Below are 27137 nucleotides of genomic sequence, written 5' to 3'. Positions count from 1 at the left end.
ACCAGTGTTTGAGGGGAAGTGATGATCAAAGTGACTTGCCTGGTACAGGCTGCCACCAGTCTCACCCTCAAGCTACTATCCTACGTTAGCTAGGGCAATTCATATTGGTGGTGATGGAAAGAATGGGCCCATTCTCCAAAAGGGCTACTTCCTTAAGTGATGGCTGCAGAGGCCTACTGGGAAGAAGAACTAGGAGAGTTAATGCTATTTGTGGGACTCTTGGATTTACCTACCCATGCTGGTAGTTGGTCTTGGTGGAAATGGCAGGCCTCTTTTCCCCCCTCATAATGGCTGCAAGGGCTGGCTTGCAATGGGACCACTTTTCATCAGATAGCAGCTTCCAGAATTGAAAGCATAATATGCTGAGCCAGAAATAAATATCCTCGTGTAAAAATACTGTTTTTATTTTCTGATGTGTTTTATATTCCATGTACTTATTTAGCTGAATTGTAAGCTTTCTTGTGAGAAAGGGCTCTCTTCTCTGTATTATTATATAGTCACAACAAACATTAGATGATCTGAGAACTTGATGGACATCCAGTAAGCACTTATGTTCTGCATTGCCATGCACTGCTTTTGTTGTGTAGATTTAAAAAAAAATGAATTCTCAGCTTATTTCCAATTATATTATAAACTACTTCAGGCAAGGGACTATGTCTCATTTTTCTATTCTATTTGTCTCTTAAACATCTCTTAACAAGGTTATATTGCTGCCAACAACACATTGAAGCTAAATGGAGACTTTGAGAGGTGTAGAAATGGGATTGTTAAACAAAGCAAACTAAGGAGAACAGGGAGTTATTTTGTGCAGAAAATTTTAGCATGTTTATAGATTTTTATCACTGACGTAAGGAAGTTTTCTGGTATTCACGTCTATTAAACTTCAGTGCCTAACTTTACTATGACTTATGGACATTTTTGAGTATGCAAGCAATTTTAAAATCTCATTTGCTTCCTCTGTTGTAGGTTCATTATTTGTTTGGTGGAAATCCTGGTAAATCCTGTTCTCCAAAGATGAGATTGGATGATTTCTGGTCACTGAAACTCTGCCGTCCTTCAAAGGAATACTTGTTGAGGCATTGTAAATATCTCATAAGGAAACACAGGTATAAAAGCAATCGTCTGTCCAACAGATCTTTTTTTTTTCCCAATAAAATACCATCTGTTGAAGCTGCCATACCAGCTAAAAGCCATTTGGAGACATTCTATTGGAAAAATCTAATAACCTTACGTATAATTGTGCTATAATTAGTCATAGGTTTCCTTCATTTTTCTTTGCTCTCACCTTGAAATTAAGACTGAAAACATTATTTCCAAAGTTCCCAACTAGAGAAAAAGTGGCTAAGTTATATGAATCTAGTAACTTAAAGGTACTAAGAAAAGAAATTTTCAAGATGTAATATCATATGCACAATGCATCTTAAATTCAACGTATACAGAACAGAACTCATTTTCTTTCACCTCAAACCCACCTGTCTTCTTTCCTTCCTATTCTGTCCAAGGCACCACCATCTTTCTAGTCATCCAGATTTGCAGCCTGAGTGTCATCTTTGATTCCTCCCTTTCCTTCCATTCTCATGGCCACTACCCTACTTCAGTCCCTCATTACGTCCAACTTAACTACTGTGATATATCCTGCTAGTTGGTTTCCTTGCTTCTGATCTCTGTCCTCTATTCCCTGTTAACTCTGGGATTGAATACAGATGTCTCCATTTGGGCATTTAAAGTCTTTCATGACCTGGCTCCAGACCAACTTTCCCCATGTTTTATCATACATTTCCACAGCTTTCTCCCGTTCATGCCCTCTGCAGGCGAGTCAGGTTGACCTTGGTGCAGGCTGTCATTTTGTGTTCTTGGACTATAGTCTGTTCTCTCTCCTCCTGTCTTTTGGGATTTCTGGCTTTCTCCAGAGCTCAGCATAAATGCTCCTTCACCCTCAATATGCCTTCTCTTTACTTGGTAAAGACTCACAGAATATTAGAGTGTAAGCTCCTTGAGAGTAGGAGTGGTTTCATTCTTTGTTTTTGTATCCTTGGCACCTAGCACAGTGTCTGGCACATAGTAGTTGCTTAATAGATTGATTTTAGAAAATGTGTTAGACCAGCCCTTAGTAATGGACAGACAGCTCACATTTTGTTAAGCCTCCTTCCCAAGGTACAGTGTGTTAGGTGGCCTATATATAAACATTAGCACATGGACTTTCTAAACATAGATTTAACATTAGGTTTAACTCCACTTCCAGAACTAAATTCAAATCTTGCTTCATAATCCTGCTCAATAGCTGCGTAACCTCGGGCAAGTCCACTAACTTCTAATCTTAGTTTCCTCATCTATAAAATGGAGATAACAAGACCACTTACCTCACAGGGTTATTGTGAGGATAAAATGAAATAATAAAGTGCTTTGAAAGCCTTAAAGATCTATATAAATGCTAACTGTTTTTAGTTGAGAGTTAGTAACCACCTCTCACTTTCATAGTCGAAAGAATAGCCTTACATATGGTGATTTTTTTTTCAGCTAATATAAAACATAGCACAGCTGCACAAATTATCAGGTAATATAATCAGATATTATCAGCTGGTTAATTTTATAAGTGTATCTTTTTTTTTTCTGCTACCACTACATTAGCTTTTATAGAAATTTGTAATTGGTAGAAAGTGAGGAAAAACCAGGTATTGACTACAGATACGGAGAGGAGGTGAAAACACTTGTGCTAAACAGTGTATACCCTTAAACTAAAATGAGACTTTCACTTATAGTTTAACCTTGCGGGTCTTTTCCTTATATCTGTGAGCCCACAAAAGCTTTACCTTCTTACTAAATTTTCATTCCATTTTCTGCTGTTTGCTGTATCACAAAGATAATACATTAATGCTTATATTCACTTTTTACAAAAACAAAAAATGTATGGAATTCAAATGACAAAATAATGGAAAATAGAAACCTTTTAAAATATGTGGAAAATACGTAAATATTGTATTTCTATTTCATCTTAAGAATATGAGAACTAGAAAAAAGAAGATAAAGCCATTATCTTCAAAAAACTAGTCATTTGATAAGGATAAATACATAACTTTTAAAAACTCTTAAAGCTTAAAACTACCCTAAAGCTTTTGGGATACCATTAGAATACACCATTATGTATTAAAGGGGAAGTAAAACTTGTATGGAATGTGGCCCCTACCTTCCCATTTATAGTCTGTTAGGGAGAAAAGCATTGTGACATGATGGGAGTGGGGGAAGTAGTCAAGAGAAAAATGGAATTAAACTCATTTCTGACACTTAATAGTTCTTTGATAATGTGCAAATTTTTGGTTTGTTTTTTTATATGTAAAATAGAGATAACACCTCTAATACCTCATAGAGTTGTGCAGGTAAAATGAGATAATATGTGTAAAATGCATTGTAAATATTAAAGCTGTGTATGTCCTGTCAGTAATAATGATAGTGGCTGACCTACATGTCATACATGTGTCAGCTGCTATTGTTGTTGTTCATTCTGCTTAACCTCTCTTGTGGATGGAAGGTAGGGATGATAACCTGTTTTCAACTTCAGTAGATCTAAAACTGTAGTATTCAAAGATCCTTGAAGTGACTTGTAGGCTGACCCAGAAGAGCAACTCATACAAACTTCTTTAAAAAGCATATTGACCACTGTTAATTTAAATTCACAATGAAAAACACAAAAATGAAGTTTTAAAACTATAACCACCATATTGGTTATTTACCTAAGCCAAAATATCACCAGGTTGCTTGCAATGTCAAGTAGAAACAGTTGGAATCCATAGGACCGCTTTTTCCCCATCAAAGCAATTAATGGACTGAAGAGCTTGAATCTATGAGATTTTGAAGGCATCCCAAGCAGAAGTTTGTTTGATGATATTTTTAAATTGGCCTGTGGTATTCAGTACTTTGGTACGTCAGTGGATTTGTGATCGCATCAATTTGAGTGCTTCCTTCAACAGTGAAGATCTTGACTCGGCCATACCCTCTCTTACTGTGTGACTTTTGCCCATGTCTTCCTAAAAATCTGCAACAGGGGGGCCGCTCTCCTTGTTTAGGGCCTTCCTCAAGTTCTCTTAACTTTATGTGGATACCAATGGATACCAGCAACACAGGCTGTCCTTCTATCATTCTCACTTCATGTCCAGCTGGCCTCTTTTTCCAGATATACATTTCTCTGATTATATCCTTAAATCTACTTCCCTTGTATAATGCTTTGTGGTGATATGTTGCAGCCTACTTAGGCCCATGATGTGTTTTCATTGACCTCTCAGTGACCCGCAACTGTAATTCTTCAGGGACTATGATATTCCATGATTCGAAGTTATGCAGCATCACTGGAAGAATACTAATGTTAAAAAGGTGGATCTGTGTTTCAGGTAGAAGCTTGGGGTCATTCAAAATCAAACATGCGTTTTGCCAAAGGCAGTGAGTGCAACGTGCTTTTTTAAAATTCTGGGCTCAGTCCATTGTCCATCCGCAGCACCTGTCCCAATATATATGTTGATAGATGGATTGTTTAGGTTGCCCATTCAACTGCACATCATAGTTTGGATATTAGGTATTTTTCGTCCACTTGATTTTTGACATGTGGATAGTTAGGCTGAACACTCAGTTGATTATGGATCTTTGCTCTGCACTGTTCTGGGGCTTGATGCAATCAGCACAATGTCATCCATAAACAGGAGCATTTGGAGGACTTCTTCACCTACGGGAAATCGCTCTTCAATTTGGACTCTGCACTGAACATTCTCCTTGATGGTGACAATACCTTTTGTAAGTATATATCTCCTTGTTTTTATTTCACATATAACCAAATGGTTATTGAACAAAGGTATATCTTACATGATTTTGACATGTGCATGAAAGTTCCTTTGTTGGTTTAGAAGAGAGGCTGTCCAGAGAATTTTACTTTACCAAGTCAAGTGCTTTTTTTGGTAATAGTTAACAAGATCCCAAGAGAGTGGTCAAAGGATATGAACAAACAGTTCTTAAAGGAATTGCAAACTATTAATGAATATATTAAAGAATGCTCCAAATTACTACTAATAAGAGAAATGCAAATCAAAACAACTCCAAGGTTTCACCTCACACCCAGCAAATTGGCAAAAGTGACAAAAGAGGAGAATAATCAATGTTGAAGATACTGTAGAAAGACTGACATGCTAATGCACTGTTGGTGGAACTCTGAATTGGTCCAGCCAGCCATTCTGGAAAGCAGTTTGGGATTTTTTGAAGAAAGTGACTAAAATGTCCATACCCTTTGACCCAGAGATTCTACTGCTAGGCATGTTCCTCAAGGACATCAATGCAAAAAAACTGAAATGCTCCACACACAACAAAATACTTTTTGTAGTTGTAAAGAACTAGAAACTATGTAAATGCCCATTGACTGGGGAATAACTAAACAAAAATGCAAATGTAATGGAATATTACTGTGTTATAAGAAGCAATGAATATGATGAATATAGAGAAACATGGAAAAATTTATGTGAACCGTTAGAAGAACCAGGAAAACTATAACCAATGACTACAACAATGTAAGTGGAAAGAACAGCAACAGCAAAAGTGATGGACACAGAATGGATGGAAAGAGAACTCTAATGACCAGGCTTGGTCTCCAAAGAAGAGCTAGAAGAAGATGCTCCCCCCTCCCTGCCTTTCTTTGCCTGTTTGACGTGTTGGATAGTGCTGCTGAAGTTGTTTCTTCCTCTTGTCATTCTGTTATAGTTGATGGCTCTCTGGGAGTGGGTTTGAGAGAGTAATAGAGTGAGAATTATATATGATATGTAAACAAAAGACAACAATGAAAATGAATTACTGTGAAAATATAACCTCCAAGCCTAATTCCAGAGACGAGATATGGGAAGACACCTCCCTTCTACCTTTGAAGAGGTAGTTGACTATGGTTATAGACAACAGTAAATATTATCAGGCATTTTTGATGTGTTGTTTAGTTTTTCTAACCTTGTTTTTCTCTCTTAATTTTTTTAAAGGGAGGGAGGAAATGGGAGGGACATATTGGGAAATGTAGGTTATGTAAAAACAAAAGATAGCAATAAAAATTTATTTTAAAATATTATTCAACTTATTTTTAAATGAATTTTATTGACACTTTAAGCATAGATATGGTTATTGATCATAAAAGTCTTGTACAGATGTGTTAGTTGTTATAGATATTTTCTCTGTTGCCCTTTTATATGATAATAACATCAGTGATTTTCCCCTTTCAGCTAAATTGAGAATTTTACAAACTTATTATAAAGCAGTTGTCATCAAAACTAGTTAGTGCTTTTTGAAAAACAGAAAAGTTGGTCAGTGGAATAGACCAGATTTGTAAGTCCTAGTGATCAGACATAGTGGTCTACATTCAATAAATCCCAAAACAAAATATTAGTAAAGACTACCTATTCAGTAAGACCTACTGGGAAAACTGGAAAGTAGTTGGGTAGAAATTCATTTTAGACCAACATTTTACACCATTTAAAACAATTTATCAAATAGATGTTAGACTTAAATATGAAAGGTCACATCATTTGAAAAATTAGCAGCAGAATGGAAAGAATTGCCTTTTACAATTAAGGCTCTAGAAGAATTCTTAAATAAACAAGACCTAGAGATGATCATAAAAGATAGGATCTATAAGATAAGTTATATAAAATTTAAAAATCTTTGCACAGACAAATTCAGTGTAGCTAAAATGAGAAGAGGAGTTGATTGGAAGAAAATCTTCATAGCAAATCGATGATAAATGTCTGATATGGGAAATTGATGTGAACGTATAAGAATGAGAGCTTAACCCTAACCCAGTAGGTAGGTGATAAAAGGATATAGGCCAGCAGTTTTCTAAAGAAGAAATGGATGTCATCAAGAACCATGTGAAAAAAATGTTCCACATTACTAAAATGTTCCACATTATTAATATTAATGCACATTGAAACAACTCTTGAGATTTTTTTCTAAAACTCATAATATTGGCAAAGATGATAAAAGACAAATAATGATAAATGTAGAAGGAGCTATGAGAAAGTGAGTACTGCTGCTGTTGGTCTATGACACCATGGCCAAGTCACTTAACTTTTCAGTGCCCAAGGCAACTAAGCCCCTAAATTATAGATGAGTTGCTAAAGCTTTGAGTGTAGGGAGTCTGCACAGTAGGAATTCCTGGGTAGAAAAAAAATCATGGGGTTTCATAAGGAATGTCCACTCGGTCATTGGCAGATTTGAAAAGTAACCTAGGTTTAATGTTACCAATACTGTGGCAGTAGGCCATCTAGACAAAAACCGCTTCCCAGCCCTACAACTCTTTTGACTTCGATCCTTCCTGGACCCTTGTACCAGGAATTTGTGAGCAAACCAGATTGATCGCTTATTGCTTACGACTTCCTTCTCTCCTGCCCGCTATTGTCCCTGTAGTTGAAGAATATCACCTACATCATTAATCATATCCAATTATCCTTTTTGTTTGGTTATTTTCTAGGTTTGAAGAAAAAGCTCAGACTGATCCTCTTAGTGCTCTGAAATATTTGCAGAATGACCTTTATGTAACTGTGGATCATTCAGACCCAGAGGAAACAAAAGAGGTGAGGAACAAACCTCAGAAAGTTATGTTTGAAATATTATAGTTCTCAGTTGTCTTTTCTGTGAATTATCCATTTTGTGGACTACCTTTTCAGTCCTTGGGCAGCTTTCTTCTACTACTCAGCATACCTCTGGGTTGCTTTCCCCCCACTCTCACCTAAAGCTGTTAATTTGGTATATTTGGAGAAAATGGTAACTTATTTTAATATAGGCTAAATAGAACATAGGAATATAAATCTGGTCTCCAAAAATTGTAAGTGCCTTCTAAGACTAAATAAAATTGCTTCATAGGGTAGCATTATTCATTATTTTTGTGTCCTGTGTGCCATAATTCCTTTCTATTAGCATGGATGACTAAGAGTTGAAGATACCACTGACTCCAGAAATTGTTATTACTTACAGTGTGGTTCTAACATACTGTTCTGTGGTTTTGATTTTGTTGTTTTTAACGAGCTGTGAGCCTGTTGCAAAATGTTCTTAAAGGTTGATAATCATGGTCCATGCCAAATTAAAGGAACTGTGTGCTTGAGGCTGCCCTGAGATAGTTTCAGCTTACCATTTCCACCTTTTCTGGGGTTCCTTTTCCTCTTCTAGCACCTTTTTACTAGTTTTTCAATTATTCAATGCTTAAATGTCTATAGAAAAACTTGACTTTTTTCATTGTTGCTTTTTGATCCCTTTTTTCCCTGCTGCCTCTGTCTTTGCATGTTTTGTTAGTTTCTGCTCAGAGGCTTAAAAATCTGTTTTCACTGCTTTCTTTTCAACAGGTTAGCATGCTTTTGATGTGTTTCAGGATTACCATCTCATTTTTTCTTTCTTTACCTTTTGTCACAGGTGAATAACTCCATCTCCAAGATCCCAGAATAGACTTGGGCAATCTTTCTCCAAAGTTATTACATCCCTCTACTAGGGAAAAAACAAAAGGAGTTGTAGTGGCTTTCAAACATTTCTCCAGTCTAATTTGAGGCAGTTAGGTAGTACAATGGATAGAATGCTGGGCCTGCAGTCAGGAAGACGTGAGTTCAGATTATCCTCAGACACTTATTAGTTGTGTGAACCTTTGCAAGTCACTTAACCTCTCTGTGTCTCAGTTTCCTCAACTGTAAAATGAGGATAATAAAAGCACCTACCTCTCAGAGTTTTGAGAATCAAATGAGATAATATTTATGAAGTGTTTAGCCCAGGTCCAGGGATATATATTTATAAATAATCATTTCTTCTCCCCAAATCAGATAAGCTCTATAGATAATTCAGAACTTTGCTGTGAAGCAGCACATCTTTTCATCTTAAGCAAAATGAGACATCAGAGACCATTTTAAAAGAACGTTAAAAATGTATATTCTTATAGCTGACATTGTAATACAATCTTTTTTTAAATTATTACTTATTTAATATTTTTAGTTTTTAGCATTGATTTCCACAAGAGTTTGAATTACATATTTTCTCCCCATTTCTACCCTCCCCCCCACTCCAAGATGGCATATATTCTGATTGCCCCGTTCCTCAGTCAGCCCTCCCTCCTGTCACCACACTCCCTACCATACCCCTTTCCCTTACTTTCTTGTAGGGCAAGATAGGTTTCTATGCCCCATTGCCTATATATTTTATTTCCTAGTTGCATGTAAAAACTCTTTTTTTGAACATCTGCTTTAAAATTTTGCATTCCAAATTCTCTCCCCTCTTCTCTCCCCACCCACCCTCCCTAAGAAGGCAAGCAATTCAGCATAGGCCACATGTGTATCATTATGCAAAACCCTTCCACAATACTCATGTTGTGAAAGACTGACTATATTTTGCTCCTTCCTGTCCTGTCCCCCTTTATTCAATATTCTCCCTTGACCCTATCCCTTTTCAAAAGTGTTTGCTTTTGATTACCTCCTCCCCCATCTGCCCTCCCTTCTATCATCCCCCCTTTTTTATCTCCTTCCTCCTCCTTTCCTGTGGGGTAAGATACCCAATTGAGTGTGTATGTTATTCCCTCCTCAAGTCAAATCCGATGAGAGCAAGATTCACTCATTCCCCCTCACCTGCCCCCTCTTTACTTCCTACAGAACTGCTTTTTCTTTCCACTTTTACGTGAGATAATTTACCCCATTCTATCTCTCCCTTTCTCAATATATTACTCTCTCATCCCTTAATTTGATTTTTTTTAGACATCCCTTCATATTCAACTCACCCTGTGCCTCACCCCCCCCCTCTCTCTCTATGTGTGTGTGTGTGTGTGTGTGTGTGTGTGTGTGTGTGTGTGTGTGTATGTATATTCCCTTCAGCTGCCCTAATACTGAGGTCTCATGAAGTACACACGTCATCTTTCCATGTAGGAATGTAAACAAAACAGTCCAGTTTAGTAAGTCCCTTATGATTTCTCTTTCTTGTTTACCTTTTCATGCTTCTCTTGATTCTTGTGTTTGAAAGTCATATTTTCTATTCAGCTGTGGTCTTTTCACAGAGAAAGCTTGAAAATCCATATTTTGCCGTGGAGCATTATACTCAGTTTTGCTGGGTAGAAGATTCTTGATTTTAATCCTAGCTCCATTAACCTCCAGAATATCATATTCCAAGCCCTTCAGTCCCATAATGTAGAAGCTGCTAGATCTTGTGTTATCCTGATTGTGTTTCTACAACACTCAAATTGTTTCTTTCTGGCTGCTTGCTGTATTTTCTCCTTGATCTGGGAGCTCTGGAATTTGGCAACAATATTCCTAGGAGATTTCTTTTTGGGATCTTTTTCAGGAGGTGATCAGTGGATTCTTTCAATTTCTATTTAACTCTCTGGCTCTAGAATGTCAGGGCAGTTTTCCTTGATAATTTCTTGAAAGATGATATCTAGGCTCTTTTATTGATGATTACTTTCAGGTAGTCCAGTAATTTTTAAATTATCTCTCCTGGATCTGTTTTCTAGGTCATGGTTTTTCCAATGAGATATTTGACATTGTCTTCCATTTTTTCATTCGTTTGGTTCTGTTTTATAATATCTTGATTTCTCATCAAGTCACTAGCTTCCACTTGCTCCAGTCTCATTTTTAAGGTAGTATTTTCTTCAGTGGTCCTTTGGACCCCTTTTTCCATTTGGCTAATTCTGTCTTTCAAGGCATTCTTCTCCTCATTGGCTTTTTGGAGCTCTCTTGCCATTTGAGTTAGTCTATTTCTTAAGGTGTTATTTTCTTCAGTATTTTTTTTGGGTCTTCTTTCGCAAGTCATTGACTTGTTTTTCGTGGTTTTCTCATATCACTCTCATTTCTCTTCCCAATTTTTCCTCTGCTTCTCTAACTTGCTTTTCTTTTTTTTTTTTTCCTAACTTGCTTTTCCAAATCCTTTTTGAGCTCTTCCATGGCCTGGGACCAGTTCATGTTTTTCTTGGAGGCTTTTGATGTAGGCTCTTTGACTTTGTTGACTTCTTCTGGCTGTATGTTTTGGTCTTCTTTGTCACCAAAGAAAAATTCCAAAGTCTGAGTCTGTATCTGGGTGCATTTTTGCTGCCTGGCCATGTTCCCAGCCAAGTACTTGACCCTTGAGTTTTTCAGCAGGGTATGACTGCTTGTAGAGTAGACAGTACTTTTTTCCAAGCTTGAGGGGTTGCACTGTTGTTTTCAGAGCTATTTCTACACAGCAAGCTCTGCCACACCAGCGCTTCTCCTCCCCAAGAACTGCCAACCTGGACTAGAGTCAGATCTAAGCAGGTTCTGCACTCCTGCTCTGATCCACCACTTAATTCCTCCCACCAGGTGGGCCTGGGGCAGGAAGCAACTGCAGCTATAGCTCTGAAATCAGCCTCAGAGCTGCACCACCTCCACCGCCCATGGGCCTGTGGCCGATGACTCCTTTCACTCTGTCCCCACAGTTTATTCCCTCTAACTTTCTCTGTTGTGTTTGGTGTTTGTGGGTTGAGAAGTCTGGTAACTGCCTCAGCTCACTGATTCAGGGTGCTAAGGCCTGTTCTGCCTGTGTCCTGGTCTGATTGATTTGGGTGCAGCCCACGCTGGGCTCTGCTCCGCTATGCTCCCTGTTCCGTGAGATAGACCTTACCCAGCAACCATCCAGGCTGTCCTGGGCTGGAGCCCTTCTTCCCTCTGCTATTTTGTGGGTTTTACAGCTCTAGAATTTGTTCAGAGCCATTTTTATAGGTGTTTTGAGGGTCCTGGGGGAGAGCTTTAGGCAAGTCCCTGCTTTCCAGCCACCATCTTGACCTGTAATACAATCTTAAAATTTTCTGGTATGTTTTTCTAAGGACTTGACAAATCTTGGAAGTTAAATGGTGAAATATAGGACCAGATTCATCGATTTTTCCTTATGCTTCATAGAGGAAAAAAATTAAGCCTAGCAACCAGAATAACAGATTATTTCCAGTTGTATGCCGTGTCTGAAATACTTGGGTGACTCTTGGGAAAAAGTAAAATAGCATTGCTTTGTGTTATAATATTTCTGTTTGTCTTTTTTGTGTACAATATTAACTATAGTTGCTTTGCTGGTTTACAAATATAACTGTTTCTTTCTGGTTGGCTTGGCAACTTTTGGAATTCTTGTAGATAAACCCAAAAAGGCATGGTTAATCTTATTGTTATCCTATAATGTGGAATAATTGATACAAATTAGAGAAGAAATCCAGAAGTTAACAGTTTTGGATGGCCACTGTGTTCATATTTAAGTTATTAGGTATTTAGTGTCCCAAACTGAGAATCCAGTATACTCTACAAGATCTTGAGAAAACAGAGAAAGAATATATCTTCAGACCTTACATTGACTAGATTTTACGTTATCTTTGTCCTATAATTTACAGGTGTCTCAGTCAGGCATATGGTTTTAAAGAAAGATGGAAGGAACATGTGATGTCACTGAATAATCTCAAATTGCGTATAGGAGAGAGCCTCATTAAATAAAAATATTTTCATATAACTTTGTAAATACAAGTTACAAAGCAAAGATTTGATCCTCACAGAGTCTTTCTGAGTGTAAAGTTTTACTTTGAGAAACTTTTTTCATGTAGACTAAGAAACCTCAAAATTTTTATTTTTTCATTTCTTTTATTTAAGGAATTGCTGAGTGGTTTAATATGTACTCTTGTTTCTGTTTCTACTCCAGAATCCCTCAAATGAAAAGTTCCTCTTTTTGGTAGTTTCGAGTTCTGAAAAAGTAGAAAGAGGAGGGATCCCAATAGTCATTGCAGCTTGAGTAGCAGTTACCAAGTTTGCTTGTAATTTAACGGTGCTGCTTGAATACAAGTCTCGTTTATCATTGTATATGACTAAGTTATGACAAATGTTTTTTCATTTTCTCTTTCATTTTGTCAGTTCTCTTTGATACAAGGTGTTAGGTGGAAAGAAACCTAAGGGCAGAATTCTTCAAGATTATTTTGGCTGATTGGCTGATGCATCATATTTAGCTTTGGCTGATGTTAATTAGTTACATTACAGCCTCTTCTTCAGCTTCTAGGATTCTGCTGCCACACTTTTGTTGTCCTCTCTCATTCTGAAGACACTAAGGCATTAACTCACAAGTTCATCCTGCAACATCTGAGCTGCAATTCAAAGTCTTTCTGTCTGCCACTCATAGAACTGGTACTGGCTGAATGCAGTTCTGTCCCTGGCATTCGTTCTTCCCAGCTATCACTCAGCTCTTTTCCTGGTACCTGTACAGCCTCATCTCATGGTACTTTGCTCTGCTTTACATTGATACATGTTTCAGATTTAATGACAAATCATTTCCAGGCACCAGGTTCATTGTGATTGCAAACACCAGGGTCTGCAGGTACCCTCACTTCAAAACAAATGTCCTGTGAAAACAAGAACCTTATAGCTTATCACACACTTTCTTCTGGCTAAAACCCTGTACTATGGGATTGCCCAACCTGATTCCACTTAGAACTCATATAGAAAGGAATAGATAATTGTCTTCTTTTCCCTTTGAGTCTCCAGACAACTCAGAATACATGGGAAAAAGGAAATATTTTCATGGTTATGCCCAATGGCAAAGCCATTCAGTTGCATCCCTGTTGTATCTTGTGCCTGCCTTTTTATTGTGGAGGGTCCATTTTATAAATCACAGATTGAGATTTATAAATAGGTCTCTGCATTTTCTTCAGGCAGATATTCTGGAAAGAAAGAATTCATAACCCTGAAAACCGTATTAACTTTTTTTCTTTCTTAAAAAATAAAACAAAAAAAGCCCAAAAACCGCAATAGCATTGTAAATAAATCATTTCAGCTGTGTGAGCTACAAGCAGGCCAAGGAAAATAGACAGCTTGTTTTTAAAGCACTTGTTTGGCTCCAACAATGCAAATGGTTGATAATAAGAATCAGAACAAGGTAGTACCTCAAATTAAGACAAAGCTACTTTTTATTTGTACCTTGATTTTTCACTTTATTGATTGATAACAGAGAATCTGAACAATGTCGTCTAGAACCTAGATGGTAATCTTTCTCAAGCAAAAAGCCCATCACATTAAATATTTTTAACCCTGCTAATGATTAGTAAGACTACACTCCCATTCATTTCTTGCTTTCTCTAAGTATGTGGAAAAAAATTACAATTTGTTATTGTTTGGCCAGAAATCTGTGTGTAAATGGCTGGAAATAATCTTTTTCTGAATTGTTAGCAAAGCATTTTAGATCTCCTGTTCAAGAAGTTGTTCAACTAGTATAACAGAAACCAACTGTAACCAAGATAATTGGCTATGCTTTTCTTTGCCCTGATTTTCACTGCTTTATTCCTTATTGCTGGAGTTATACTTTGTTTTGGATATACGTTTTCACATATATGGAATGGAATTTCCATTGCCATGTTAATTTATTGTATAGTTTTCTGCCATCTTCATCTCATCTCTCTGAGCCTCAGTTTCCTTACCTAAAAATGATGAATTGGTTTAGGTAATCTCTAAGATCCCTTCCAGTTCTAGGATTTGTCATTTTAATCCTGCTCATGACTGCCAACCACTTAGTATTATGTACTAGAAGTGGTTCTTTATTGTCTTGCTGTCTGTGGTGTCTGAACTTTAGATTAGATAGAATTGAACTCTTAATCCCATGAGAATTTCTCCAGAATATACTCCTGGAAGGGATATCTAGATCATTGATAGTGTTTATCTACACTTTACAGAGGGAGAGGATCTGTAATTGGTAAAGAACAGGAGCTACTACATAATAAAAATTATTTTTTTTGTTTGCAACTGACATAGGAATTCGATATTTCAAATGAGCAGTATTTCTACTGCATTCCCAAAATATCCTATATTGTCTAGTCTCATTCATTTTAAATAATGTCATCTCTTAGCTGGTAATGTCCCAAGTTCAGAGTTCCCACTTAATTAGGCTATTCAATAGAGTTTTTCTCCCTATATTCTTTATATAACATAGTACTTTTGAAAAGTGTGTGTTTTTTATTAATACAGTGAATTGAGAGATAACATTTAATTGCTCGTATATGTTGGCAAAATGGTGATGAGAGGTGATGTTTTTAATGTTGCACTACTTAGGACAGAAACCAGAAAAAAAGAATGTAGCCTTTGATGAGGGAAAAATCAATTTGGTCATTAGTTAGAAATAGAGGGGAACATATCCAGGGAGGGGAGAGGCACTGCTTTCTGATATCTTGAGTGTTGTGATTTTCAAAGTTTCTCAGGATTAAAAAGAGGCATGGACAAAAGGGAAGATGTGTTGTTGTGCGGGGAAAAAAGCAACCAAAATCATAAAAGAATTTGAGGATCATAAATCCTAGGAGAGACAGAGGGGCTAAATTTGTAACTGAGTCCAAAGGACTAGACAGCTTATAAACATCTTCTGTCTTCATAAAGCCTTGGAAAACAGTGTAGGACTAAATGACATGGCTTAAAACCAAGGCAAGCCTCATTACATGTGATGTTAAGCTTGGAGGTAAGTTCTTAACAGAAACCATTCCATCAAGTGGGACATCAGCCTTAGGACAGGGTGCGGGGCCAGTTAGTGGTCAGGAAGAACACCTGGGAGTTCTTTGCCAGTGCTGTGTTCTTGTTAGTTTTTTTCCTCCTTTGCTTTTAGCCAGGGACCAGCTCACTTCATAGTGAAGTGTTCTTCTTCGTGGTTCATCATAGGTTCCTGGTGAGACAAACTCACTGGAAATTGCAAATGGGCCCATAGAAAAGAAAAAGGAGTATGGCTTTGGCGTGGTCTTTAATAATTACTTTATATGCATAATGATTTACATAAATTTGTATAATTTTAATTTATTTGTTTTATGTTAACTGATCTTTAATAACTACTTTTATAGATACCATCAAAATCGTTGTCACCTCATTTTCAATCAGGTCCTTGCCAAATGTGTAAATATTCCCTGAGTTACAAAGACATGACTTACAAGCACTGCATATATCCAAACAACTGAGAACAGTTATTCACTGTCTTGTCTGTTTACTTCTTGTTTTAACCCCCAGCAACTCTAAGTGTCTTAGTCTAATGACACCTGGTATCTAGAGTGAAGCACTATGTTAACTCACCTTCCAGTTATACCTTTTCTTCAAATACCAGCTTTCAAAGTAAATTGAAAAGTTTTTTTTTCTTACCTTATGTTCAGTTTTGCTTAACTGCTGGTATTCTAGAAGTCTTGTTTTCTATAATTTTTCATTGCCTGTGTAAGATTTGTAACGAATATAAAATATTTGATAGCTTCAGTAGGAGCTAGAGAAACTTGCTGGACTGCTCTGGGAACACAACTACCAATTTACAAACAAATTCTAGAATATGTAGTCTCTTTGTTAGTTCAATATCTTCCTGTAGATGATAATCATTCTTTCTTCTAAAACTGTGTCATTTGTGTAGCTGTTAACATATTAGAGTAAAACTACAGCAAAAGTAAGAATTAATGTATGTTGATCTCAAAAATTAGTATTTGTTGGAATCCAAAGGCATGTACTACATTTGAACAAATTCATATACTATTGATTTTTAAGAGAAAATAAATTCAGTTTTGTATGTACAGATGAGAAGTGGTCTAGCAATAAAGTGAGTACATATGCTAATTTTCCTTCCACCCTCTGGTAATAAAGCTGATCAAAATTGTACATGTAGGCCCAGAGTTATCAGGGTTATTGCTCTGTGAGCTTTTACACTTGACTCTAATTGTTTCCTCTTTTCAGTTTCAGCTCCTAGCGTCAGCTCTGTTCAAGTCTGGCTCAGATTTCACAGCACTAGGTATGTATATCTTCAGGTACAAGTCATCTGTCCAGTATGTTATACTCTTTAGGGAGGCTGCGTTTGGGTATCTTTCAAATACATTGTCTTCAAGGTTAGATGTTAATCCATCAAACAAATGGCATTTCTCTTTTTGCTGCCTTTGGGTGTGGAGTACACACAGTTTCAAGGCAATATGTCTGGTCCCTGTGGCTTTCTTGCTTTAAGTTTATTTTCCAAGTGTCAGTCACCAGTGTTCTTAAGATCTGGGTCTCCATGGATCAGTTTGCAGCTCCTGTTACACCAGATGCTGTGCTATTATGCAAACAGAAGGCAACAGAAGCTTGGTCAAAACAAAGTAATTTGTATCACATTGCTTTGGAATCCAGCGGCAGTATCGTTAATACATTTACTGTGATAAGTGTGCAGATGGTCGAAGCTTGTTCTTTACAGAACTCTGTGGGCAGTGGAATTGAAGGTATCAAAGAACATATATAGGTTAGAAATGGAGACTGATTCTTCAGGATCAAGCCTAGCCAAAGTTTAAGAGTGTTTGGAATTATCTTTTTCAGAGCTCTGTTTTGTAAGTTTTGAGGTCTCCATTGTTAAACTGATAAGAAGAGTTTATCTTAATGTTTTAATGATTTCTAACACCAAAACATTAATTAATTTGTAATATTGTAAGCTATAATAAATCAGACAAATTCTGGGGGCACCTAAGTGGCACAGAGGATAGAATGCTGGGCCTAGAGTCAGGAATATCTGATTTCAAATCTAGTCTCAGACACTTAAGTTTGTGACCCGGGGCACATCACTTCATCTTTGTTTGCCTTGGTTTCCTCTTTCGTAAAATGGGGAATACTAGTAGCACTACCTCCCAAGGTGGTTGTGATAATAATTAGAAAGTTTTTAGCAACAGTGCCTGGCATATAGTATTTTATAAATGTTTGCTATTATTATTATTATTATTTATATTATTTATATTTATATTATTAGTTTTTCTAGGACTCATTATGTTGCTGTTCTTATTGTTAAGAAAATGCATTATTACCTCACTGTTCTGAGTTTTAATCATTAATCATCTTGACACCATGTATTGGCACTCCACAACTTATACTAATATAAAAAATATTTACAAAATAATTTAACACTTGTCCCATTGTTGCTAAGGAAATATTTGCTGTTAGCATTTGGCAAATATTTGATCTATAGAATTGATTTTGTAATAGAAGTAAACTTAAGGTTAAATGATTTTATGGCTGCCTTTCTTTTGGAATTCCTATTGCAAATGACAGTTTGGGGCATCTGTTAAATGTCATTATTTTTTGTCATGTCATCTTTTTGAAACAATTTTGATTGCATTTTGTTTTCTTCATTCCACTGTTTTTAGTGGTATAGAGAGAGAGAGAGAAAAGATAGTGAATGGCTGCTGTAGAATCAACGCTTGGAACCTCCCCTAGTACCTAGAAAGCCCTAGCCATGTGCCCTTAGCTTCATTTCAAGTAATATGCTGCAGGAGTATCTGATACCTGCCTCTGCAAAGTATGGCCCTGGTGAGTTCTTAAGAAATATGATAGTAGAGTAGTGGTGATTCCCCATCACTGTGGAAAGTCCTTGGGACCTTCCAGCTCAGTGCTGTATGAGAGCCCATTGGGTCCCATTGTTTAGCAAGTGCCCTCTGCATGTTTATTAATAGCAGTGAAGTGCCTTAGTGCCTAGTTGTGGTAAAGCAAAACAATCTGAAATACCACAACCAACTGCCATAACTTTTATCATGTTGGAGCTGGACTATGCTAAAATATCTCCACTTGGTTTATTAGAGCCTCCAGGATAATAATAATTTCCAGATGATAACTGGATATAGGATGATAGTAACAAATGGTTTTAAATGCCAGGGACTTTGCCTCAAGAGACTTGGTTTTCACTCCTGTGGATAACATGCTTTATAGTGCTAAAGTGTCTATTTTATCCCAGTCATACCTCTTATTCCCCTTGGTGACCCAAGCATAGCCAGATTCACTGCCAGTACTTTGGGGAGTCATCATGGCTGTGAGTAGTCCCTCTCTTGATGCAGAGCTAAGTGCCTTCTCACACTGGGCAATTTTCCCATAATACTCCAGGAAGGATCTACCTAGTACTCTGAAGGTCCCCTTGTTCTTTTACTCCAAGGGGTATCAGCTAGTGGTTTAGTGGACAGAGATCAGGGCTTCACGTTAGGAGAACTGAATTTTAATCTAGCCTCAGTTAATTTCTAGCTTTGGGACCCTGGGCAAGTGTCCTCATCTGTAAAGTACGGATGATAATACCATCTACTTCCCAGGGTTTTTGTGAGGATTAAATTAGATAATATTTATAAAGTGCTTTACAAACCTCAAAGTGATATGTAAATGCTAGTTATGATAATAATTGTTATTATTATAGCACTCCAGCTGTCTATGTGTTATCTCATATTCTCAATGTACTACTCTGATGTCTCACTGTAGCACCAAGGTAATCCTAGTTTCTTGAATGTTCTACATGCAGAGCTTAAATTCTAGAAGAACTTCAAAAATCGATCTGGTAACTGTGTGTCTGTTGTCCAAGAACTAAACTAACTAAATATGAAGGTTGGCCACAGCAGCTCATGAAACAGATGCTGTCGATACTTAGCAGAAAACAGTACAAGAGAAGAATTCTTAACATTTTTTCCTCTGCCTTGTCTGAAAACTTAGTCATTTCTTTTTGGATGTCTCATTTTTAATACTGGAGAATTTGAATGAAAAGCATGAAGAAATCCAGCATGAGAGCCCAAGAAATGAGACTTTATGACAGCTTTACTATGAGTAAACATTTCATAGAATAACCCTTCTCTTTCTTCCCTTTTTCCTCATCTCCCCCCCCCCCCCCGGCCAAATACTTACACTCAAAAAAATGAAGTGCTTCTTTTCTCCTCATAAGATTGTAGGATTACCGGATACTCCATTTATATTAGGTGGGTTTTTTTGTTTTTTTTTTTTTTATCAGGAAACTCAAAATTAAAACCAAATGTAATTCATCGTTACCTTTATAGTTTTGGCGAATGGTATCTCTTTTATTCTACTCCCAAACTGCTGACCTCAACCAAATCCTTTTTTTAAAGATGTACATGACTCCTCTTGGTCAGATATAAACCCAGTGTATACAAGCTCTTTGGTGGGATTAAGTAATATTTAGATATTTTTCAGTGTTCCCTGTAGTATTTATAAAGATCGAAGATTAGAAAAGTGTTGTATGGACATTGGTCATCATCATACTTTTTCAAAAATGAGCTTCTTTGGGGAATAGTTAAATAACTTACGAGTCTCTTTTGTCATTTTTAAGATTAGACTCAGCCTTTTATGGAGATCTATGTCCTGCTGTGGTAAAGCATGCAGACCATTGGTGGGATTTAGCATATTTCCTTGTTTTTCTTTTTTTTTTTGGCAAGACATGTGACAAATAGGAAAAATCCAAAGTCTGTAGGGTATATATTGTATTACCTCTAGTCCTCACACTTCCCTTGAAAAGTTTACAATCCTGAAATTCTCTGATATTTAATAAAGGGTGAATATAGTATCTCATGCTTTGTAAGTGCATAACTTGGTGAAATGTGTATTACCTCTCTGTGTCTCTGTCTCTTGTTACTTATGGAAGGGGCACAATGCCTTTTGGCAAAAGCATACTAGCAGTCTTAAAAACTGTGCTCTAGGCATCGTCTTCACTATTAACACCAAACTGAAACTTAAACCTTATGCTTTCCTTGGTGATTTTCTTGTCCGTAGATTTAGTATTGAACGCAGGAAGTATAGAGAAAACAACTAGTGTGCCATTTTGGGAGGAAAATGAGATTTCCTGGCATTAGTCCTTTATGTTAACAAAGGAGCTAAAGGTAAACCATGTAGATCAAAATGACAAACCTTGTAAATCAATTTTAGGATGGTCAGAGTACCATAAACTTCACTTACATCCATCATTGAGTAATTAGTTCCTCACAAATCATTGCTATCATGGATAAATCATTGCACTAGAACACAGGAACTGGATCAATATCTTCTCACTTAAAATTGAATGCACTTACTTTGCTATAAAGGTTATTTTCCAGCAGGAAGCCATTATCCTTGCAAAGTTATGTTCTGCTCTTGTGTTTTGTAAGATAAAATAGAGTGAACTCAAGATTGTACTCCTGAGTCTGGCCCTTCCCAAGTTGAATGAAAATTGATCCATTTGAAACTGCCTACACTAAAGACTATAGTTTATATGGCTCTTTTATGGTCCCATTTCCAAATAATGCTAAATATATTTATACATTAATTCGGATAACCCATTTTAGGCCAGGGGAATCAACAGATTAGGTTTTCCAAAATGATTGAGTATCGTTTTGGATACTCAAAGTTGTGATGAAACCTGAGAATTAAATAGTAGAGAAAGACAAAGGGAAATAACTTTCTGATAAATTGTTCCTCACTTTGGGGAACATCACTCATTTTTTAGTATCTTAGCTGAACCATCTTAGCCATGTACATTTTCACTCTCAGAACTTCCTAATGTTTCCGGCTGATAGTTTGATAATTTTTTGCCCCTCCTCCCTTCCCAAAAATTCATTTTATTTTAATTTCACAGTAGGCCTTCTTATTAACATGCTAGGGAAATTTTAGTATATCTGAAGCAAGCATGAAGCTACAGCCCTATCTGTATGAAAACTGAGAAATAGGGAGCATTCAGTGACCTCAGTGGACCAGACAAGGAGAGTTTGGAGATGGCTTTATTGTCCGTCATGAGTTGAATTCTCAGATAGATTGGATGTGTTTTCTTTGTATTTCTCCCCATTAGGCTTTTCGGATGTGGATCACACCTACGCTCAAAGAACTCAGCTCTTTGATATCTTGGTAAATTTCTTTCCGGACAGCATGACCCCTCCAAAAGGAAACCTGGTCGACCTCATCACACTGTAACTGAAGAGTCATTTGGATCACACCTATGAAGAAAAGAAGTCTATGTTCAGTATTTGGGATTTTGACTGTGTTGACTGACAAGTTGCAGTGATAGAGGACTACATCAGATCTTTGAAGGGATCTCACTGTTTTCAATTTTGACCCTCTTCCTTCATACCCTCAGCTCACCACACTTTCCTCACCCTCTTCCTAAATTAGGCTAATAAAGTGGAATTGGTATTCTTTCCCATTTAAATTTTTTTCCTTTGACTTTTAAGAGTTATTGAATGTAAAAAAAAATTCAGGTAGTTATCCCTTTTTATCTTGGGGAGGGAATGATTTGGGCATCTGGGATAGGCACCAACAGAGAGACTGTTTTGTGTGTCTTAATGGGTTGTTTTTGGTTCCCATGCCCCTTTGCTCCTCCACCCTATTTCTCAGAGCTACTTGTAAGCAGCTGTGTCACTTGCTTTACCTCTTGACATTGTTCGTGGCAATTATGTAATTCTGCAGGACACTTGGTATTTGTTAAGGTAATGTATGCGTCCGTGTTGACTTGAGTATTATAATTACATTGTACAATAACAGAGGGCTCGGATTCATACTCTTCTCAACTAGAAAGTGAAACTTTGACCTAGGCGCCTGGCTGAGTTTGGTATACAGTATTAAGATAGAAATGTAGTAGATACTCTTGAAAACATCTGACTTCTGCTCATATAAGCCTTAAACTGAGAAAATGGAGGTCAAGTTTGAACAAGTTAACCACTTGAGAAGTAGCCAGCAGAGGGGAGGGAGCTTGCTCTCTCTCCTTGTGGAACGCACAGCATCTTCTACCTGCCCCTGTGTGCTCTGCTTCTCCACAGCTTGTAATTTGGGCTAGCAGAGCCATATACTGTTTAACTCCTTGTACCTGTTTCTATGTGCTTGGTTTGTGGAAAGTAGTTTAAAAAGGTAAAAAGGCTCTTTTTGTCATTGTCCAGTAGAGTGCAGTTTACGGTCATTTCCTTAAGTACCCAGACCCATCTTTAAAATAGGAGAAAAGAAATGGTGCAGAAATAACTTCATTTAATAAATCCAAATACAGGTATGACAAGTAGGTTTTTCTACTTTATTTTTTTTTATTCAGTTTTTCACATGTGGTGCTGTGAGTCAGTGGAGCATAATGTCAGAAGCCTGCACTTGGCCTTATGCTTATCCTTGGGTAGTATGTATGCAGCCTATGGCTTACTATGCATGATTAAAACAGGTTCAACATAAAAGAAAAGAGATACAGCTCTTCAGTGTGAGAGTAACCTGCAGAAATGAAGTATGTCCCTGGGTAGCAGTATTGGACCTCAATAAAGGAAAGAAGAAACTAACCTGTGCTTTAAAAAGATCTCATGTAGGAGTAAGACTTCAAGGTCCTTCTTTGATCTTTCCTTAACACATGATTTTACTTCTCTTGAAAAGAGAAGCACAGTACATTTTCTCTCACTGTTAGGATTATATTTTTAAGCTTTTTTTTTTTAACTTTCTGAATACCCCAAAGCAGAGATTTATTAAGCAGTTAGATATACATCTTAGTTTTTGAAAACATGACTTTAGTTTTTAATAACTTAATGGTAACATAGATTTTCTGCCAAATGATTGTATGGTTCATCATCAAATTGTATCTGCAAAGCCAGCTGGCTTTCCAGTTGAGTAATTGCAGTTATTTGAGAAGATTAATAAAAATGGTTTGTATTCTATGACATTTAGAAACATAAAACTTGGGCTTTGTCACCAACCAGTTAATTTCATTACATCCCATTGAGTCGTTTAAGATGGAGAAAAGGACCTAAACTTGATGGTTGCTTTATTTCTACTGGGTGCTTAATCTGTAGAGTCCCTAATAGAGGAATCGACTTGTTTCATTTAATGTAATGTTGAATTATGGCACTTTAGATGTATAACCAAATGAAATTCTACTACCCTCCATTGCTTATATTCACAATGCTTTGGTCTTCTTTCATGTAAGTCATTAACTCATTATGGATCCTGTTGGGGAAACTGAGTCCCTATCCTTAGTGAACTTTCCTCTTCTTTGCAGCTTTTTCCTTAACACTTTTATGGGGGGAAGGTGCATTTTTATTACTCTCATCTTTTACTTAACTATGTTTGGATTTTATTATTTTCCTTTTCTGATGTAATTTTTACATGATTTTCTTTCAGTGAGGTGGTGGAATCAAAGTAAGTTGTAAAATATTAGACCGTCAGGGAAAGGGACATTGCTTAGATGTCATCAAAAGATATTTTTTATGTCTGTGCTTAGGGGTTTAATAATGCCTAATAATCTCAGGAAGATCTGTAGGTCTTCATTATGTGCATGAAGCCTGATTTGAAACCTGCAGGTGTACCTGCCGAAGGGAATATGTGTCTATTTCTCCAAAAGAATACTTGTCATATTGTAATTCAAATAAGGAAGCCAGTTTGTTATGTAGACATATTGTTCAGAGTGCCTAGCTTATGTAAATTACAACTTGGAAGATTTGATTCCTTAGTTCACTGCTTCCAATACCAAAAGACCTGTTTTTTATCCCATTTAAGAGAAAAGCATTAGTTGGTGACACTTTTTGCTATACTCCCAAACAGATTTGGTGATCACTTTCTTCCCCAAATTAATGCATATGTCTTTCAGCTCAGTTCCATTTCTTTTTGCAGTGAAGTAGGTTACTTTCTTCCAGGAAAGAATCAGATCTCTGAAACTATTTAAAGCTCTTATGCTTCACCAGAATTGGTTTTATTTGCAGGCATACATCCTAGTTGCACTTGCAGCTTTATATAGTGGAGTGACAGAGACCTCATGTGGCCAGCATGGTTAATTAAAAGTTGACCTTTTCTTTCGCTGAGCAAAGGAATTCAGGCTAATGTACCTACCTCTTCTTGTTAAACATGACCATCAGTATTAATATAGGTATCAAATGAGTAATTTTCTTAAGCTGGCTTAGCTTCTAAGCATAAGGAAACTATGTCTCATTAGTAAAAATGGATAGGAAGCATTAATATAGTGTTGATTTTAGAGCACAGTATGGTGATTTATTTAAGCCATTAAGACTGCATTCTTGAATGGTTTTCATGGGTACTAAATGTGGAAGGGGAAAGAATTATTTTGTAGACATTGTAATCATTCCAGAAAATTTTTCTGTCTGCTTTATAAGGGCCACCTCAGGATAACTTAGCAGAGAAAATGCCTTTTCAGAGAATAGAAATTTGAAAGAAAAAAAATTCAGAAATTGAGCTAGAAATTTTTAGAGAAATCACATCCAGAACTTAATCTTAGTAGGGGACTTAAGTAGTTCATAGGGAATGCGTTTCTGGTTTAAGATTGCTGTATTTATTCTACCTTGTGATAGTAGTTACATAGTGAGTTTATCCTGTAATCATTCTTGTCACCACTTGGGATCTATATGGTAATTGTAGGTCATTTTATTGTAAGTAATGTGAAGAATATTTACATAAAAGCTGAATATCATAAAATGAAATTACCTCCTTAGCCATTTGAACATTTTTTATACCAACTGAGGAATGGTTGGTTTCTAACGATTCTTTTAGAGAAGAGCACAAAAGTACACACCTACCACTTGGAGAGATGATCGCAGTGGCTGTTGCTACAACAGTACACCATTCTTGGCACTTGTCTATTAAAACTTTGGCAGTTAACCATACCCCCTTACTTCCTGAGATTCACCTCAGGATTCACCTGTTTGGCTCAGTTATGTCTTTGCTTCAATGAACTCAGCCCCATACTTCTCTAGGTTTAAAATTCCTGGGAATTTTCACATTTCCTTCAGCCAAAGGCCTACTTAGTGATGGAATATTGTAAATAGAAAGGGTCTTCATAGCCTAGAAATGAAAACTTAGTTGTTAAAGAGCAGACTTCCATATCCACACTAGTTTGGCAGCCTTATTTCCTTGTGTTTTGGGAATAATGGTTTACTTTAATATTAGGCAACCCTCAATTATCTGTGTTTTGCTTTAATCATTATGATTTCCCATGTTTCTTTAAAGAGATAACATCATTGGAAATTTCAGATATGGTTTTTAATGGTGACAAAAAACCATTTTGAAAGGGAAGTCTATTTGTCTTAGATTTCTTTTTCTTAATTTCCTCAAATCCACACAAGCTTGTCAGCACTGCCCAGGAGAGTAGAGCTACCTAAAGAAAAAAAATAGAAACAATTGTTCTGGTGAAACAAACATGCTTCTTTTGTTTTCTTTTTATTAAGATATAAGGGGAAAATGTTTTCAAGATTTAGGAATCATCTAAAAGTGATAGAGGTGGGGTGGGGCTTGGTAATGGTAGAGTTTTCTGGGGCAGGTAAACATTAGCTTTCAAGACTCTTCATTTGCTGTAGATCTTAGTAATTTGCACGTTTTAGATCAGAGGTCATTGAAACTCAAATCACAGTGGAGGATTATAGTTTCTTACGTGTTCTTGTTCCTGTGTTTTTAATGATATTCTTCTAATCAAACTACCTCTGAGATTTAGTGTTAGTGGTATTTTGCCTACCTTTAAAATTAGCCACAAAAGGAAATAGACTTGAGATCTATGACTTGAGAACTTGTTTCTTTGTTTTTCTGGTGTTAAATGTGAGCAACCCCACAAAGTGCTCTGGATTGGTTATCCTATTAAGAGGTTCACATTTTCTCTTGTTTAAAAAATACGCACACTTTCACGAAGAGAATAGAAAGGAGTTTTGATAGTAGATGAAATTTTGGGTGACCACAGCCTTCTCAGCAAAGTAGATTTTAAAATCTTCTGATAAGAATCAGTCAGTGTCCCTCGAACTGTGGCATAGAGGCGTTTGATAAAGGGTACTTCTTCAGTTCATGTTTATTGTCCCAAGTAAAGCCCTCCAGGACTTGAACTGGAACCCAAAATTAAGAATGATGTTAATACATCCTCCATATTGGAGTATGTGGTTATTTGTAAATAAGATCTCAGTATTTCCCCCAATACTGCCCAGCTTGATAAAGCAAAAAAAAAAAAAAATACTAATGTTCAGTTTTTAAATTTGGCCAGACCCCTGTGGTGCTTTTGACAAGATGTTTTCATTATTGAGGACATAGATAAGAGGACAAATAAGTTATAGATACGCTAGTGAGGTGGTGCCCCAAAACTCCACTCCCTATATGAATGTTTAAAATTATATCAGAGGCACCATACACTGAAGCTAATGTCTTATTTGCCATTTTAGAATTTCATTTCCAGTGCGTTTTTGGATTTGTTCATCCTCCAGTCTAGGTTTTGGACAAGGAAAGAGTATAGAATAAGTCTATATAGAATAAGACTTTTGAAACATAGCACAAAATCTAAATGCAGAACAAGGAGTAAGGAAATTCCATGTTTGGGGTTTAATGTATGATTCTCCCCAGATAATGAGTGTTATTTCTCTACATGGCTACATTATGGGTATTATTAGCACCGTTCCCTGAGCAAGGTGGAGACTGAAAGCATATATATTGAGT

General features: G+C 36.7%; 1 protein-coding gene across 3 annotated transcripts in view; it reads left to right on the top strand.

Annotated features, from left to right (window-relative positions):
- The window catches only part of MKLN1 (muskelin 1), a 254913-nt gene extending 228388 nt beyond the window's left edge, over positions 1–26525 (top strand). For 2 of the 3 annotated variants that reach the window (XM_036759608.1, XM_036759607.1), the window contains exons 15-18: positions 967–1106; positions 7484–7586; positions 16689–16743; positions 21550–26525. In XM_036759608.1, the coding sequence (XP_036615503.1) occupies positions 967–1106; positions 7484–7586; positions 16689–16743; positions 21550–21671 (420 nt within the window). In that variant the 3' untranslated portion in view covers positions 21672–26525. Of the gene's footprint in view, positions 1–966; positions 1107–7483; positions 7587–16688; positions 16744–19245; positions 19543–21549 lie in introns of those variants that run through there. The other variant, XM_036759609.1, reaches the window with a different exon arrangement.
- The last annotated feature ends 612 nt before the right edge of the window (positions 26526–27137 follow it).

The sequence above is a fragment of the Trichosurus vulpecula genome, chromosome 5, assembly GCF_011100635.1.
Source record: "Trichosurus vulpecula isolate mTriVul1 chromosome 5, mTriVul1.pri, whole genome shotgun sequence".
Taxonomy (NCBI): domain Eukaryota; kingdom Metazoa; phylum Chordata; class Mammalia; order Diprotodontia; family Phalangeridae; genus Trichosurus; species Trichosurus vulpecula.
Note: the sequence above shows the minus strand (reverse complement) of the source record. Positions and strands in the feature narration are given on the sequence as shown.